The sequence below is a fragment of the Salmo trutta genome, chromosome 18 (genome assembly GCF_901001165.1).
Source record: "Salmo trutta chromosome 18, fSalTru1.1, whole genome shotgun sequence".
Lineage (NCBI taxonomy): Eukaryota > Metazoa > Chordata > Actinopteri > Salmoniformes > Salmonidae > Salmo > Salmo trutta.
This window is the reverse complement of record NC_042974.1, coordinates 58,807,660-58,826,773: the sequence shown is the minus strand read 5'-3', so window position 1 is coordinate 58,826,773 and position 19,114 is coordinate 58,807,660. Positions and strand designations below refer to the sequence as shown.

Below are 19,114 nucleotides of genomic sequence, written 5' to 3'. Positions count from 1 at the left end.
CCGACATAACTGGTGAAGTGTTTGATCGCCCAGACTGTCGACAGCAGCGCTTTTTCGCAGTCTGAGTATTTGTGTTCGGCGGGGTTGAGTGTTTTGCTCGCGTAAGCAACCACACGTTTGTCTTGGTCGTATTTTTGGTACAACCCAGCGCTGAGGCAGTGCTCTGAGAAACCGACTTCCAAAAAGAATGTCTTGTCTTTGTTGGGGTATACCAGGCAGGGTGCCTCGCAAAGCAGGTTTTTCAAGGAAGCCACCGCTTCGTTGTGAGTGGCATCCCAAACGAATGGGGTGTCTTTCTGAAGAAGGTGAGTCAACGGTTTTGACAAGTCGGCGTAGTTTTCGATGAATTGACGGGAGTAATTACATACTCCCAAGAAGCTGCGCACCTCATGAAGGTTTGTAGGTGTTTTGATGTTGCGGACTGCTTGGATTCGGTTAGACTGTGGCAGGATGCCCTCGGCACCCACCAGAAGCCCAACGTAGTTTACCTTGGTCCTGCACCATTGTCCTTTCATGATGGCCAACTTAGCCCCTGCAGTCCCGAGTTGGGTGAGAACGTGGTCCATTTCATTGAGGTGATGTGACCAAGTTTCACTTCTCATGAGAACGTCGTCCACGTAAATTATCGTCCCCCTAGAGGCTGCGTCTGGCATCGCCTTGTGCAGGAAGATGTTGAACTCTGAGGGGGAGTTCGCATACCCGAATGGGCAACGATTGAACGTGAAGAGCTTGTTCGAGAAAGAGAAAGCCAACTTGTGTTGGTCACGCGGGTCGACTGTCATGGTCCAGAAACCATTTGCCACGTCGACGGTGGAGAAGTACTTGGCGTTTGCCACCTTTGGCAACTCTTGGTCGAGCTGTGTCATTGGCCAACGAGACAACGGAACCAGTTTGTTGAGTTGTCTATAGTCAATGGTAAGACGCCATTTACCCGTTGGTTTCAGAACGGGCCACACGGGAGCGCTGTACGTACTGTTACATTCCCTGATTATCCGTTTAGCTAATAAGGAATCGATAATCTCTTGTACTGCTGCGTATGCTGCGAGCGGGATTTTGTATTGTCTAACGAACGTAGGAGTTGCTCCGGGTGGCGTAGGAATACGCACCACATGGATACCCGTAACCCCGCAATCCAGCGAGTCTGTCGACCAGATCTCACTGTGTTTGTTAAACAATTCTCTCAACTGATGGCGTTCAGTGTCATTGACAAGAGCATCAGCCTCCGATAGTAGTTGTATTACCTGTGCATGGAAACCAGGATATGGTTCGGCGACATTGTACAGGTCTTCATCGGATGGTGACGGCATGTCACCTTTGGAAGAGTCATCGGTTGTTTTCTCACAAGAGTGTACTTCGCATGCAGGAGGAGACGCAATATCATCCTCCGTGACGATGGAGTATATTAACAGGTTGCTGTCAGGATCGGCATCCAGCCGGAATGCCGATGTGTCGTCCAGTGGCAATACAGGAGTTAGTGCTATTGCTTTTGACTGACAAGTAAACAGCGTACCTCCCTCGCCATCTAGGTCTAGGGAGGACGGAAGAGGCCCAATCACAGGAACAACTAGTTCAAAATCATGGAAGGCGTAATCGATCAATGTTCCTAGCTGAGTGTGCCGAGGAATGGAAATATCCGCTTGAGTCAGATTTTGTACCAGGAGGTAAGTGGATCTAGCGGTTAGTTCCAACAGTGGGTTGCCATTGATAGTTAGCCCCAAGTCGAATAGTTTTGGAGAGGGTTGGAAGAACGCAGTGGTGCCTTCCATCCGGTATCCGGGCGCCAGGTTCAGTCTTACAGAAACCTCTGTGGTTCTTGCCGGTATCAACATGGCGGACTCAGTTATCGTCTTGCAAGCTTCAGGAATAGTCTGCCCGGAAGCCATTCGCACCGGGTCGAAAGACAAGGCATGTTGGTTTGGCTGCGCCAAAGACCAAAGAACTTGGTGTATGGTATCAAGTTTAACACTCAATCTTACCAAAATGTCCGCTCCCACATAGACTGTATGTGGGAGGTCCGTGACAACCAGTAGGTAGTGGGATAATTCCTTGGTTCCAATGCGGATCGATAGCGCACACACCCCTATTGCGGTGAGTGTTGTCTGGGGAGTCGTTCCCAGTGGAAATCTAAACGTTTTCGGCACAAGGGGATGGCAGTTAGCCGTTTTCGAAATTTCGTTGAACATTTCCAAACTGATTGCGGATTTTTCTGACCAGGTGGCCAGCCTGGTATCCTCAGCCCTAGTGCCGTTTAGGCACACGCCCCCTATCAGAGGAGGGCGGTAAGTGTCGGCTGGTGAATCACCCAAGCCGCACAAGAAAACCACATGTTCGGTTAAGTTCCGAGTCGAACTCACATTGTCCTTTGCCACAAATGGCGGGCTCATGGCCAAGTTCACAGGGTTTGCGTCAGATGCTGACGTCGGACCCACGTCGTTGCACAATGTAAGGCAGGTAGCCTTGGAAGAATGCGGCGAAGTCAACGGAGTAGGCATAGGTATTTGTGACCAGATTTGATTGGTTTTCCAATCCATTAGTGGTACCAAACGGTCAATTAAATCACTCCCAATCAGCATTCGTTCGATTTCGATGCTAGTCACATACACGGGGTGTATCAGTGACACGCTTTCGAAGTTGAGTTTAAGTAGGAGACGTTTGGTTAGGGGCGAGGTAGCTTGAGTGAAACCTCGAAGATTCGTATCGCAATGTTACGTTTTCAACCAACGTTTTGTTGGGTCCACTGCCCTTTTTAGTTCATCCAGCAAGGTTTCGGATATGAGGGAAATTGTTGAACCCGAATCTATCAGAGCGTGACAGGTCACACAGTCCTCCAGGACTGTTCTAAGGTATGGCCTGTTCGAGTTGGTTTTTCTCGTCATATCCCCAACAAAATGGAGTGGGTTGGGAGAACGGAGCGGTTTGTAATCTGCGTCGATTTCCAAGACAGATAAGTCACCTACGTGACCCAGTGGGTCCTCTATCGGAATGGTAGAGGAATCATCTGTTGCAAAGCTGCTTATCTCGTGCATCTCCACCTCCGTGTCCAAGTCTGTAGACAAAACCTGCGGGCTTGTGTCTAGAACGGGCGGTACCTGGACAGGGATTCGAGTGGGGGCGGGGGTAATGGAAATGTTTGCGTCCTCTTGAATTGCATGAATTTCGGCGGACTCGGTTTCCAACGATTTTACGCCTAGTCATGAGGATTTATCCTTGTCCTCTTTCTCAAATTTCTTACGATGCAGTACATCTTTTATCAGAGCTTCTATATCATTTCGGTTAGCGTTTAAATCATTGTTGAACACTTTGTTGCCCTTGTTACGCTTGTTACCCTTGTGTCCTGACCCTTTGTGAGAGTTAGGCGGAGGGGCATGTCGGCTAGGTTGATCTCTACGGGACCTGCTAGATTGGGGACGTTCATCGTAGCTATTGTTACGGCGGTGGTTGTCGGGGTGGTGGTTACTTGGTAGCCACCCCCTTTGATCGTCCTCTTTTACAGCATATGTCCCTGATGCAGCCCCTTCTAATTCGAGTGATGGTTCCCGCCTAAGCTCGAAAGTCGAGGTGTCCGGGCTCTTAGCCCGGCTTGCTTTTGATGCTTCAAAAGCGGTGCTTGCCAGCTCTCGGAGCGTCGAGATTGGCAACCCGACGTGGGCAGTAGGGCCCAAGTAGTTAATGAAGTTGGGAGACATGTTTGACAGAAAAAGTTGTTTGAACGGTAATAGGTCTTCCATTCCTGTTTCAGTGAGCATGCCAAAGTAAGCTGAACGAAGCCGGTGATAGTAGGCTTGTGGGTGTTCATTTCGAGCTTGTCTGATATTGTTAGCCAACGAACTATCGTGTTTGCGAGTCGCAGAACCACTGAATTCTATTTTCAAAACCGTGGCAAGTTTAGCATAGTCGTTTTGCACGTGTTGCTCTTGTAGACGGATGAACCTTGTCACGTGTCTGTTGGACGTTCGCTTCAAAAGATAGAGCCTGTCTGCATTCGTAGCGTTTGGGTAGCCATCCAAGGCGTCCTCTATGTCGGCTAAGAATGTCTCAGTGTCGTTTGGCTTTCCCGGAACGGGGTCGAAGAGGCGGAAGTTTTTGACGATTTTGTCAAGGCGATCCCCGCCAAGTGCGCGGGGAGCATCTGCACTCTCCCGTGGAGAATTGTCGGCCGAGAGGCCAAGAGGAAAAGTCAAGCTGTGGTTGTGTTGGCGAGGAGGCCCCAATTCACTGTGGGCCGAATGGCCAAGAGAAAGAGGCTGAAATCTCCTGTCATCTACATTCCCTCGTTCTCTTAGCTCCGGATGTGAGCTAGGTTGCTTGGTTTGGTTGTCCCGCGATAGCGCGTGACTGTTCTGGAGTTCCTCCAGATGATACCTAAGGGTGGTGTTATGCTGCATCGCAGAGTCCACCTGGGAGTTGAGGGTGTTTATTTTCGACACGTAGGTGTCGCCCTTTTTTCGCTCGGCCTCATACTTATCTGTCATGGTTTGCAGGGAGAGGTCGCGAGTGTGGAGTGAGAGATCCAGTGATGCGATGTCCTCCTTTTGTTTAGAGGTCACATTTTCCAACTTTCTCACCTGGTCTTTCTCATCCTTCATTAAATCAGCGACTTCAATGAGTTCTGCTGTTTTGTCCTCCAACTTGGTCATTGTGTTCATTAACTGATCGTCTTTGGTCTGCAGCTTTTGGAATAGAGCATTATTGCTTTGAGTGGTTTCATTCACAACCGTTTGTAGGGCATCAATTTGCTTGCCCCGTTTTCTAGCTAGCTCGTCCGATTCATCTAGTTTCGCGTGGACTTCATCGTATTTAGTTTTGGCTAAGCCGAGTTGTTCTTTTAGAATACGGACTTGGTCAAGAGATTGTTCGCGTTCTTTGTTATAAGTGTTAGACAGATCTTCCAATTTATCTGTTCTCACACACAGTTCCTCAGCTAGCAGTAGCTTATCTTTTTCGGCTTTCGATGCCAGCTCCCTGGTTCTCTCCACCTGTACCTTGAACTCCCCAGCTTCCTGCTCGTGCCTCTGCTGGGCACTGAGGTACTGGTGCACTGTCCATCTCTGCTGGTGGGCATAGTTGAGGGCTAAACTGGAGAGAACCTTCACAAGGCCTCCGCCTGATGGTCTATTTTGAAGAGCGTCTGTAGCAATGTCTGCATTTTTCTCGCTTATGGCATTGAAATCTAACATTTTCAGCCCCTCGGCATAGTTAGGATTTGCATCGTTGCTGAGGTCCGCGATCAATCTTTCCGTGGGTGAAGGTCCACTGATTAGAGGGGAAATGGGTGGAAACCCATCTGATGGATTGCTCATTATTATGATTGTCAGTTATTTCAATTTACGTAATGTTTGGGGTTTTTAGTTGGAGGCTGCAAACACGATTTAACTCAGTTTGTAAACGTCAGTGAATCATCAAGACTGGGTCAGTAATGTGAGTTGGTTATTACTGAACTTGCCAAAACAGGTTTAATTGATTAAATCGATTTTAATGATAAATCTAACCTGTATCGGCTATTTGGGAATTTTAATTTTAATTCACCTGAAAGAGTTGCTATCTCTAAGTTAACGTTGAAAAGTTTAACTATGTCTCATTGGTTAGTACACATTAGTTTGCGTATTATTCCAATAACCAACCTGGGCGGTAGTGTAGCAATTTAATGTATATTAAATTGAACGAGATAATGATATCCAATCAGTTGCGACTGGTTAGATATCGTACAGCATAACCTGAATTATTTAAAAAAAATAATTACTGGTGATTCTTCACCACCGGAGGTCACTGTTAACACAAGCTAAAATCGACAGGGTACCAGTGAAAATAGAATTTTACAATACTGTTAAAAAGTCTACCTAAACACCATTAAGCTGGTAAAACAGCTTTAATCTATTAATCAATTTGAATGATTAGTCAACCCCGTATAGGCTAAAGGAATTAGCTTTAATTAACCTGAAGTAATTGCTATATCTAAGTTAACATTGAAAAGTTTAACTATGTCTCATTGGTTAGAACACATTAGTTTGCGTATTATTCCAATAACCAACCTGAACGGTAGTGTAGCAATTTAATGTATATTAAATTGAACGAGACAATGATATCCAATCAGTTGAGACTGGTTAGATATCGTACAGCATAACCTGAATTATTTAAAAATAATTACTGGTGATTCTTCACCACCGGAGGTCACTGTTAAGACAAGCTAAAATCGACAGGGTACCAGTGAAAATAGAATTTTACTAAACTGTTAAAAAGTCTACCTAAACACCATTAAGCTGGTAAAACAGCTTTAATCTATTAATCAATTTGAATGATTAGTCAACCCTGTATAGGCTAAAGGAATTAGCTTTAATTAACCTGAAATAGTTGCTATATCTAAGTTAACGTGGAACAGTTTAACAATGTCTCATTGGTTAAGGCACATTCGTGTGTGTATTATTCCCCTAACCAACCTGCACAGATAGTGTAGCAATTTAATGTATATTAAATTGAACGAGACAGTGATATCCAATCAGTTGAGACTGGTTAGATATCGTACAGCGTAACCTGACTTATTTCACGAAAAATGACTGGCGTTTCTTCGCCAGAGGTTACGGATAGCCCAAGCTGAGATCACACAGGATTCCCGTCTAACGCGGGAATTCACTATGAACAAAGAGGAAAACAAAAATGGCGGCTCCCCTTTGTTAGCTTAGCATCTGGCGCAATGCTTAGCTTTCCTTGCGCGGGGTTTCCCCCTCGCCGCACAAGGGATGTTCCCTCCAACAAGGGAACGGGTTTACTTGGTGACGTCTCACGTTCAACCCTTAACCTCTCCCCGTTACCCAACGCGAGAGGTAGAGATAATAACTTCGCTTCGGTCAAACGAATATATCTACTCTAATTTCCGTAATGGCTGGCTCATATGTCCTCTGCTCTAGGAATTACTTATGACCGAGTCAGATCACTCCTGAAAGCGATCGACAGAAATAACACTACGTTAGGCCCAACTAGTATTATTTCTCAGAATGCCTGCATCGGCTGGTACATATGCCCTAGCTCGTAGCATTCAGTAGACCCCCTTCACACTGGCTTTGGTCAGATATACAACAGGGGTCGTTCTCTCCCGACCAGTATCTGGGTCAAATGGAACGACACACACACACTTCTCTCCCGCACTAGTCCTGCCTATAGCTATTAATGGAATGTATATATATTGCTACACAATTGATATGGAATAACACAACAGTGCGGCCTAGTCCTATCTTAGATTCCTCACATGGGGCGCCATATCTCGTGACGTTGTATTAGTTAATGTGACGACTGTTGCTCATCGAATGACTAACGGTTTATAATTACGTGGTTAAATGAATTAAGCAATGAATCAAGCAATTATTAACTAATTAACCTGGGGCACCATGGGAACATTGTTTTGATTGAGTTTCTATTTCCCAAATTAACTCAAAGGATATCAGAATATCGATTACAACAGTCGCTAAATTAATCAATTTCCTCTAGAGTCTCATAATCTGAACGTCGTATAATCTGGGAATCTGCACGGACCCGGGCTTTACCACTGAATTTACCACACCAATCTTAGTTGATTATTTATTTACTAGCAAGCTAAAATGATGATAAAAATGCACATACACAAAACACAGTCTAGCTATTGATTAGGACTTAGTATAACGGGCCAACACACTATGGCGCTTGTTACCCAAAATGGGGATTTTAAAGAGAGAGAAATAAAGGAAGTACACGAGAGAAATATACATTTGGGTTCATTTGTCAGCCATGCTTATTTAAAATTAGCCTTGCCCCGAACTGCCGCTCTTATGGGTCAGAATATAATGATGTAATTACGTGTTGGAGTTCTCAGGTGGGAAGCTCCGCGTGGTCGTTTAGGCTTCTAAATGATGCAGTTCTCCGGCGCAACTCTCTGGTTGTCCTCACGATGTCAGTGTCCTTCTTGGCTAAGTGGTCTGATCCTCACCCTTGATCGGAAAGGGGTCTTCTGAGGACAGACAGCTCTGTAGCTCAGAGCTCACAGCTTCGGCTCGAATGGTGTCGATACCACGATTCAATGGAGAGTGGAGGCTGGGTGGTTCGGCTTGAATTCACCCGCTTAGAGACAGCTACTCGTCAGTAGCTCGTGTAGAAAAATATTTCTTTGTCTTCAACCTTGTGTTTCGTTTTGGGGTTCGTCGACTTTGTTAGACCTTAGCTGCAGCTTGGGGTCAATAGTCTCCTAAGTTAATTCTTCACTCTCCTGTCTTATACCCTCGGGTCAGAAGTGGGTGTAACCGCCTTTAGGGCAATTCTCTGGGCGGACCAAGTAAAGGGGGCAAGGCTTTGGCTCTAGAAAATATCCAATTTTAGACACTAACTTCACATTTCATCTTTACCAAAACATTCTGTTTGATTTGGATATTTTCTACACAACGTACAATGTATAAACATCAGGCATATACTGGGAAAACTCTTAAAGGTACAATGTTTTCATAATAACGTCATCTCTTAACCTTTAAAAACAAATACAAAAGTTACATACATTTTAATATTCCACTTTTCGTCATAACCACCATTGTGGCTGACGGAAACCATTGTTCCAAAGTCCCTTTATTGCATGTTTAATGTTCTGAGGCCAGTTCTCCATTGTTAGGACAAAGGAATTTCTCTGTGGCCTAAGTTTATTCTGGGCATGAGGTGTCATAAAACCCCCACATCTTCAGACCCCTAGATCTCTCCTCCTCTGTTGGGGGTTTGGGAGATAATCTGTAGGGTGGTGGTCTCCTGTACCCTGACCTGATCAGGACAGTCATGACATATGCAATTAAAGCCTTTAAATCTGGGAAAACTCCAGGGCTGGATGGCATACCAGTGGAGGTATACCAAACCTTGATATACTCAGAGGACCGTTATCAGCACGTTTTAACCATTCCTATATAAAATGGTAGATTATCGGACACTTAACAAGGTCTGATTTCATTATTACTGAAACAGGATCCAAGTGGTAAATAAACTCAGCAAAAAAATGAAACGCCCCTTTTTCAAGACCCTGTCTTTCAAAGAAAATTCATAAAAACCCAAATAACTTCACACATCTTCATTGTAAAGGGTTTAAACACTGTTTCCCATGCTTGTTCAATGAACCATAAACATTTTATGAACATGCACCTGTGGAACGGTCGTTAAGACACTAACAGCTTACAGACGGTAGGTAATAAAGGTCATTGTTACGAAGCCTTTCTACTGACTGAAAAACACCAAAAGAAAGATGCCCAGGGTCCCTGCTCATCTGCGTGAACGTGCCTTAGGCATGCTGCAAGGAGGCATGAGGACTGCAGATGTGGCCAGGGCAATAAATTGCAATGTCCGTACTGTGAGACGCCTACGATAGTGCTACAGGGAGACAGGACGGACAGCTGATCGTCCTCGCAGTGTCAGACCACGTGTAACAACACCTGCACAGGATCGGTACATCCGAACATCACACCTGCGGGACAGGTACAGGATGGCAACAACAACTGCCCGAGTTACACCAGGAACGCACAATCCCTCCATCAGTGCTCAGACTGTCCGCAATAGGCTGAGAGAGGCTGGACTGAGGGCTTGTAGGCCTGTTGTAAGGCAGGTCCTCACCAGACATCACCGGCAACCACGTTGCCTATGGCCACAAACCCACCGTTGTTGAACCAGACAGCACTGGCAAAAAGTGCTCTTCACTGACGAGTCGCGGTTTTGTCTCACCAGGGGTGATGGTCGGATTCGTATTTATCGTCGAAGGAATGAGCGTTACACCGAGGCCTGTACTCTGGAGCGGGATCGATTTGGAGGTGGAGGGTCTGTCATGGTCTGGGGCGGTGTGTGACAGCATCATAGGACTGAGCTTGTTGTCATTGCAGGCAAATCTCAACGCTGTGCGTTACAGGGAAGACATCCTCCTCCCTCATGTGGTACCCTTCCTGCAGGCTCATCCTGACATGACCCTCCGGCATGACAATGCCACCAGCCATACTGCTCGTTCTGTGCATGATTTCCTGCAAGACAAGAATGTCAGTGTTCTGCCATGGCCCGCGAAGAGCCCGGATCTCAATCCCATTGAGCATGTCTGGGACCTGCTGGATCGGAGGGTGAGGGCTAGGGCCATTCCCCCCAGAAATGTCCAGGAACTTGCAGGTGCCTTGGTGAACGAGTGGGGTAACATCTCACAGCAAGAACTGGCAAATCTGGTGCAGTCCATGAGGAGATGCACTGCAGAACTTAATGCAGCTGGTGGCCACACCAGATACTGACTGTTACTTTAGATTTTGACCCCCCTTTGTTCAGGGACACATTATTCAATTTCTGTGGAACTTGTTCATTTTATGTCTCAGTTGTTGAATCTTATGTTCATACAAATATTTACACGTTAAGTTTGCTGAAAATAAACACAGTTGACAGTGAGAGGACCTTTCTTTTTTGCTGAGTTTACACACGCATCCAAAAATGGACGCAGCAACTACAGATTGCCCCTTTAACAACCTTCCTACAATCACTGTGCCAAGATAGATCAATACTGGGTATCTGAGAATCTGCTCATGTTGATTCCTCAACATACCCTGACAATGACGGAAAAGAGGGACCTGCAGCCAGGGCCCAGGTTGATGTAGGGATCCAGCAAGGACTCATGCATGTGTGGGTGGGGTAACAGAGACAGCTTGGACAGCACTGACGTCACCTGCAGGTTCACATCATAAGGCTGGAGGACAGAGAAGGGACAGTCAGTGAGCTCAGGTACACCTAAGTGAATGTAGAACTAGACACCACAATATCGCTAAACTCACAAAGCAGATTTAAGTGTTTAATCCAATTGATGTCCCGCTTGAAAATTCGGAGCCAGTTTCCCTGACAGAGATTAAGCTGAGTCTTGGACTAAGAAGCACTTTTAATGGATCATTTTCGTTGAACAGGCTTTTTTAGTCTAGGACTACACTAAAACTGTGTCCGGGAAAACATCCCTCTGAGATCTTTCCTTACTTCAAACTCACCTGATCCAAAATACGGCCCATCCTGTCGAAGAGGACTTTGAGGAAGTGGCCCTCGAAGAAGGGACTGTCCAGGTTACACTTATCTAGGGCCTTGGGGGTGCCGCGCCAGTCCCATCTCTGACATATCCCACAGTAGTCCCTGAACTGAAAGAGATGAGGACAATGATAAAATGTTGAGTATAACATTGGGTAGACAACAGGGCTTCAAATTAACATTGGCCCCTAATTTTTTCAGTTTTTGGCACAAGCCCATGATTTGGTTACACACATTTTTTCCCACGGCATCACGCAATAGAAAAAAATGTGTATCATCTTATAAAGTAATTCACAGTGCTTTATTAATAAGTGTAATAGACTACTGAGATATACACTGCTCAAAAAAATTAAGGGAACACTAAAATAACACATCCTAGATCTGAATGAATGAAATAATCTTATTAAATACTTTTTTCTTTACATAGTTGAATGAGCTGACAACAAAATCACACAAAAATAATCAATGGAAATCCAATTTATCAACCCATGGAGGTCTGGATTTGGAGTCACACTCAAAATTAAAGTGGAAAACCACACTACAGGCTGATCCAACTTTGATGTAATGTCCTTAAAACAAGTCAAAATGAGGCTCAGTAGTGTGTGTGGCCTCCACGTGCCTGTATGACCTCCCTACAACGCCTGGGCATGCTCCTGATGAGGTGGCGGATGGTCTCCTGAGGGATCTCCTCCCAGACCTGGACTAAAGCATCCGCCAACTCCTGGACAGTCTGTGGTGCAACGTGGCGTTGGTGGATGGAGCGAGACATGATGTCCAAGATGTGCTCAATTGGATTCAGGTCTGGGGAACGGGCGGGCCAGTCCATAGCATCAATGCCTTCCTCTTGCAGGAACTGCTGACACACTCCAGCCACATGAGGTCTAGAATTGTCTTGCATTAGGAGGAACCCAGGGCCAACCGCACCAGCATATGGTCTCACAAGGGGTCTGAGGATCTCATCTCGGTACCTAACCTTCTTACCGCAGCTCGAATTGATGTGCCATCCTGGATGAGCTGCACTACCTGAGCCACTTGTGTGGGTTGTAGACTCCGTTTCATGCTACCACTAGAGTGAAAGCACCAAAGCCTTCAAAGTGACCAAAACATCAGCCAGGAAGCATAGGAACTGAGAAGTGGTCTGTGGTTACCACCTGCAGAACCACTCCTTTATTGGGGGTGTCTTGCTAATTGCCTATAATTTCCACCTGTTATCTATGCCATTTGCACAACAGCATGTGAAATGTATTGTCAATCAGTGTTGCTTCCTAAGTGGACAGTTTGATTTCACAGAAGTGTGATTGACTTGGAGTTACATTGTGTTGTTTAAGTGTTCCCTTTATTTTTTTGAGCAGTATATTTTCATGTGCAACCTAATCCAGTGATTGTCATGCATTTTGGGTTGACAATTAGGCTATTGTTATATTTTACTGTTAAAATAGTGCTTCAGTATTTTTTGGGGTTCAATAGAGGTGAATTTGCCTGCATCTTTATGTGTACTAATATAATAGGCAAATGCATTTGGGGCTAATTCACCATCTGAGTAAGTGGAAACTTTAAACACATTAGCTAGATTGCAAATTGTAAATATAATACCCACTGCTAGTAGCAATGTATTAATCTAACAATAAATGTAATGTCCTAAAAAAACTTTGCAGGTGTAGCCTACCACCCAATGAGGCCTATGCAATCGCAATGGCCAATGCTGGGGCCCTATAAAATCGGTTTTATTTTTTGCCCGATTCCGTTTACTTATTCCAGGTTTCTGTTTTTTGCTCTTAAAATCATACTTTTTTTTTTTATCCCTTACAATCATTGAAATTTGCCTATATGGATAGGGCCACAGAAAAAATATAAAGAGAAGTGCCTAAATTGGAACGCATTGGCTGTACAGTAACATGCTATACAAGGCTCAATCTCTCATCTTTCAGAACACATCGACCCTATCGATTTACAGCATTTCCCTCACTCAGACAACAACAAATGTGCAAAAGTAGACCAATTAGCGGGAAGGATGGGGGAATCTTCTTGTCACGTGCTGTACTCAAGTTTATAACAGCTTTCAGTCCAAACCCATCCAGCGCCGAGAAGCGGAGAACCTGAGTTCTGAACCTCATCCTTCCCGCTAATTGGTCTACTTTTGCACATTTGCTGTTGTCTGAGAGAGGGAAATGCTGTAAATCGATAGGGTCGATGTGTTCTGAAAGATGAGAGATTGAGCCTTGTATAGCATGTTACTGTACAGCCAATGCGTTCCAATTTAGGCACTTCTCAATGAAAAAATGACAAGGGCTGTGAGTGGCAGGGTAGCCTAGTGGTTAGAGCGTTGGGCTAGTAACCGAAAGGTTGCAAGATCGAATCCCCGAGCTGACAAGGTACAAATCTGTCGTTCTGCCCCTGAACAAGGCAGCTAACCCACTGTTCCTAGGCCGTCATTGAAAATAAGAATTTGTTCTTAACTGACTTGCCTAGTTAAATAAAGCTACAATTTAAAAAAAATGTAAAAGTCCATAATAAGGAGACTAGTTCTGAGGTCTGGGAAAAATCTAAGAAATGTTGTTTTTTGGGTGTAGTGACCAATTAATGCAAGAGACCTTGTTTGATTAGTGATGTTTCTGTAGCGCTCACGTGATTGCGTGATTGCAGAGTTTGCTAAACAAATGGCCACAGGATTAATGCAAATAATCATGATATCATTATGCCAGTGTCGTGTCTGAACTATCATTAAATGTGAAGACTTATTTTATCAAATCAATTCTACGTGTAATTATTATTACGTGATTAAACTAAAATTAACTAGGAAGTCGAGGCACCACGGAAATGTCTTTATATAGTGTCAATTTCCCGAATATAACTCCTCAGATATTTTATCTCATCGATTAGTCATTCTCATTAATGTATTATTATTACCTCATAAGTTCTCATTACTGAACGTCGCAAACCCTTGGATATCTGCACAAACCCTAGCCTAAATCATGAATCAGCGATATACAAGTTGGTTTATACTAAATAATCACACAGAATTAAACAAACAGTAGCTATTTGGATTACTACATGATACAAAGAAAAATTCCCTAGCGGACGAAGCCGATATGATGGCTTGGTAGACAAAGGAAAGGGGACTGAGAAAGAGCGGGAAAGACAAAATGGATTTACTAAACACAGTTGATAATTAGATCCATTGAAATGCTAATACTTTGAACATGAACGGCTGCTCATTCGAGAGGGGGAGCCATGATATACAACCCAAAGGGCCACGTTGTGACACCAGGTAGGCAGACAACAGGTTACATTTAATTGAGAAGGTTTTACGGAAAGCCTTTCCATCTCTACCAGAAGAAGTTCATCATTAGCATCATCGCTAACGGCGACACAAAGTGTAGACATACGCGTGCACCGCACACATACAGACAGGCATTCCTGAAGTTGCAGGAAAATACAAATCACTGACGCATTTTGTTCATGTCTTATGATTAACTTGGTTCAATACATTGACTTTCCTACTAAGTTCAATAAATTGTTGAATAATGTTGAATTCTGTTTTGATGTCTGGATCGGAGTGGAGAGCTAGAGATTTCTTTCCTCGCCCAAGTCGTCAGATTGGCTCAGCTTCAACCTCAGACAGTTGATTCAAAACCACAATGTGCCAACTAGAATTAACATGCACATGTCAGGGGAGGTTACTAAATAATTCCAAGACACTGAATATCCCTTTGAGTATGGTAAGGAGATAATTGTTTCATTGAAAAATACAAGTATGCACATTTTAAGACTAAAGACACACCAGAATGGCATTCCAAGAGGTGTTGAGGGTCCCTGAGTGGTCCAGTGTCACTCAGGGTTGACATAAATCTGATCGATAAGACTTTAAATACTGATGTCGATTAATGATCCCCAACCAAATTGACTGACCTTGAGCAATTCTGTCAAAAACAATGGATATATTTTGCTCCAAGAGTTGTGCAAAGTTGGGAGAATCTTTTTCAACACGATTCACAACTGTAATTGCTGCAAAAGGTGCTTCAAGCAAGTATTAACTCTGGGGTGTGAAGACATATGCAATTCAGACATCTCGTTTTCTATTTTTAATTAATTCATTAAAATGTGAATTTACATTTACATTACATTTAAGTCATTTAGCAGACGCTCTTATCCAGAGCGACTTACAAATTGGTGCATTCACCTTATGATATCCAGTGGAACAACCACTTTACAATAGTGCATCTAAATCTTTTAAGGGGGGGGGGGGTTAGAAGGATTACTTTATCCTATCCCAGGTATTCCTTAAAGAGGTGGGGTTTCAGGTGTCTCCGGAAGGTGGTGATTGACTCCGCTGTCCTGGCGTCGTGAGGGAGCTTGTTCCACCATTGGGGTGCCAGAGCAGCGAACAGTTTGGACTGGGCTGAGCGGGAACCGTGCTTCCTCAGAGGTAGGGGGGCCAGCAGGCCAGAGGTGGATGAACGCAGTGCCCTTGTTTGGGTGTAGGGCCTGATCAGAGCCTGAAGGTATGGAGGTGCCGTTCCCCTCACAGCTCCGTAGGCAAGCACCATGGTCTTGTAGTGGATGCGAGCTTCAACTGGAAGCCAGTGGAGAGAGCGGAGGAGCGGGGTGACGTGAGAGAACTTGGGAAGGTTGAACACCAGACGGGCTGCGGCGTTCTGGATGAGTTGTAGGGGTTTAATGGCACAGGCAGGGAGCCCAGCCAACAGCGAGTTGCAGTAATCCAGACGGGAGATGACAAGTGCCTGGATTAGGACCTGCGTCGCTTCCTGTGTGAGGCAGGGTCGTACTCTGCAAATGTTGTATAGCATGAACCTACAGGATCGGGTCACCACCTTGATGTTAGTGGAGAACGACAGCGTGTTGTCCAGGATCACGCCAAGGTTCTTAGCACTCTGGGAGGAGGACACAAGGGAGTTGTCAACCGTGATGGCGAGATCATGGAACGGGCAGTCCTTCCCCGGGAGGAAGAGCAGCTCCGTCTTGCCGAGGTTCAGCTTGAGGTGGTGATCCGTCATCCACACTGATATGTCTGCCAGACATGCAGAGATGCGATTCGCCGCCTGGTTATCAGAAGGGGGAAAGGAGAAGATTAATTGTGTGTCGTCTGCATAGCAATGATAGGAGAGACCATGTGAGGATATGACCGAGCCAAGTGACTTGGTGTATAGCGAGAATAGGAGAGGGCCTAGAACAGAGCCCTGGGGGACACCAGTGGTGAGATCGCATGGTGCGGAGACAGATTCTCGCCACGCCACCTGGTAGGAGCGACCTGTCAGGTAGGACGCAATCCAAGCGTGGGCCGCGCCGGAGATGCCCAGCTCGGAGAGGGTGGAGAGGAGGATCTGATGGTTCACAGTATCAAAGGCAGCAGATAGGTCTAGAAGGATGAGAGCAGAGGAGAGAGAGTTAGCTTTAGCAGTGCGGAGAGCCTCCGTGACACAGAGAAGAGCAGTCTCAGTTGAATGCCCAGTCTTGAAACCTGACTGATTAGGATCAAGAAGGTCATTCTGAGAGAGATAGCAGGAGAGCTGGCCAAGGACGGCACGTTCAAGAGTTTTGGAGAGAAAAGAAAGAAGGGATACTGAGATTGAGAATTTGAAATATGTCAAATCAAACTTTGTCACATGTGCCGAATACAACCTTAGCGTGAAATGCTTACAAGCCCTTAACCAACAGTGCAGTTCAAGAAAGAGTTAAGAAAATATTTATCAACTAAAGTAAAAAATTATAAAAAGTAACAATACAATAACGAGGCTCTATACAGGGGGTACCGGTACTGAGTCAATGTGCGGGGGTACAGGTTGGTCGAGGTACTTTGTACATGTAGGTTGGGGTGACGTGACTATGCATAGATAATAAACAGCGAGTAGCAGCAGTGTGTGGGAGGGGGGAGGTGTCAATGTAAATAGTCCAGTGGCCATTTGATTAATTGTTCAGCTGTCTTATGGCTTGGGGGTAAAAGCTGTTAACTTCTATGGGCTAGGACACACTATTCAACAGCCAGTGAAATAGCATGGCGCGAAATACAAAACAGCAAAAATCTCATAATTTCATTTTCTCAAACAATCAACTATTTTACACCATTTTAAAGATAAACTTCTCGTTAATCCAACCACATTGTCCGATTTCAAAAAGGCTTTACAGCGAAAGCATAAAATTAGATTATGTTAGGACATAAACTTCACAAGAAAAACCACACAGTCATTTTCCAAGCAAGGACATGCATCACAAAAAACAAAAATACAGCTAAAATATTCACTAAACTTTGATGATCTTCATCAGATGGCACTCATAGGACTTCTTGTTACACAATACATGTATGTTTTGCTCGATAAAGTTCATATTTATATCCAAAAAGCCCATTTTACATTGGCGCGTGATGTTCAGGAAATATTTTGCCTCCAAAACTGCCGGTGAATGAGCACAACAATTTACAAAAATACTCATAAACGTTGATAAAATATTAAACTGTTATTCAAAGAATTATAGATAAACATCTCCTTATTGCAACCGCTGTGACAGATTTGAAAAAAGCTTCACGGGGAAAGCACACTTTGCAATAATCTGAGTACTTCGCTCAGAAAAATACATCATTCAATACAGATACCCGCCATTTTGGAGTCATCTAAAATCATAAATAGCATTATAAATATTCACTTACCTTTGATGATCTTCATCAGAAGGCACTTCCAGGAATCCCAGGTCCACAATAAATGTTGTTTTGTTCGATAAAGTCCATAATTTATGTCCAAATACCTCCTTGTTGTTTGCGCGTTCAGTAAGCATCTCCAAATGTAGGTAGCGCGCCAAGAATTTCACGACGAAAAGTCAAAAAAAGTTCTATTTACGTTCGCAGAAACATGTCAAACGTTGTATAGCCTAAATTTTTAAGGCCTTTTTAACATAATACTTCAATAATATTCCAACCAGACGATTCCAATGTCTTGAAAAATGTTATGGAACACAGCTACCTCATCATGTGGACGCGCGCCAATAAACTCATGTCATTTTCTTGTTCGCTCTCTGTTCACTGCAAAAGCCTGAAACAAGGTTCTAAAGACTGTTGACATCTAGTGGAAGCCTTAGAAAGTGCAAAATGAACCCTAAGTCACTGTGTGTTAGATAGGCAATGACTTGAAAAGACTACAAGCATCAGATTTCCCACTTCCTGGTTGGATTTTTCTCAGGTTTTTGCCTGCCATATGAGTTCTGTTATACTCACAGACATCATTCAAACAGTTCTAGAAACGTCAGAGTGTTTTCTATCCAAATATACTAATAACATGCAAATATTTGACTCTGGGCCCGAGTATTAGGCAGTTTACTCTGGGCACACTTTTCATCCGAAATCAAAAATACTGCCCCCTATACCTTAAAAAGTTAAGGAGCCTTTTGGTACTAGACCTGGCGCTCCGGTACCACTTGTTGTGTGGTAGCAGAGAAAACAGCCTATGACTTGGGTGACTGTAGTCGGGCAATTTTTTGGGCTTTCCTCTGACACCGCCTAGTATATAGGTCCTGGATGGCAGGGAGCTTGGCTCCAGTGATGTACTGGGCCGTACACAATACCCTCTGTAGTGTCTTGCGGTCAGAGGCCGAACAGTTGCTGTAGAACTTTTTGAGGATCTGGGGACCCATACCAAATCTTTCTTTCCTGACGGGAAAAATGTGTTGTCATGCACTCTTCACGATAGTCTTGGTGTGTTTGGACATGTTAGTTTGTTGGTGTGGGTCCCCATGTTAGTTTGTTGGTGTGTTTGGACCATGTTAGTTTGTTGGTGATGTGGACAACAAGGAACTTAACTCTTGACCCACTCCACTACAGCCCCGTCGATGTTAATGGGGGCCTGTTCGGCCCGCATTTTCCTGTAGTCCACGATCAGCTTCTTTGTCTTGCTCACATTGAGGGAGAGGTTGTTGGCCTGTCACCACACTGCCAATTCTCTGACCCCCTCCCTATTGGCTGTCTCATCGTTGTTGGTGATCAGGCCTAATACTGTTATGTTGTCAGGAAACTTAATGATGGTGTTGGCGTAGTTTGGCCACGCAGTCGTGGGTGAACAGGGAGTACAGGAGGGGACTAAGAACA

General features: G+C 44.6%; 1 protein-coding gene across 1 annotated transcript in view; it reads right to left on the bottom strand.

The window, feature by feature from the left end:
• The window catches only part of LOC115153611 (protein FAM160B1), an 86,551-nt gene that overhangs the window by 32,079 nt on the left and 35,358 nt on the right, over positions 1-19,114 (bottom strand). Inside the window, exons 11-12 of the mRNA XM_029699232.1 lie at positions 10,992-11,135; positions 10,562-10,702 (exon numbers count right to left, since the gene is read on the bottom strand). Of these exons, the coding sequence (XP_029555092.1) occupies positions 10,562-10,702; positions 10,992-11,135 (285 nt within the window). The remainder of the gene's footprint in view (positions 1-10,561; positions 10,703-10,991; positions 11,136-19,114) is intronic.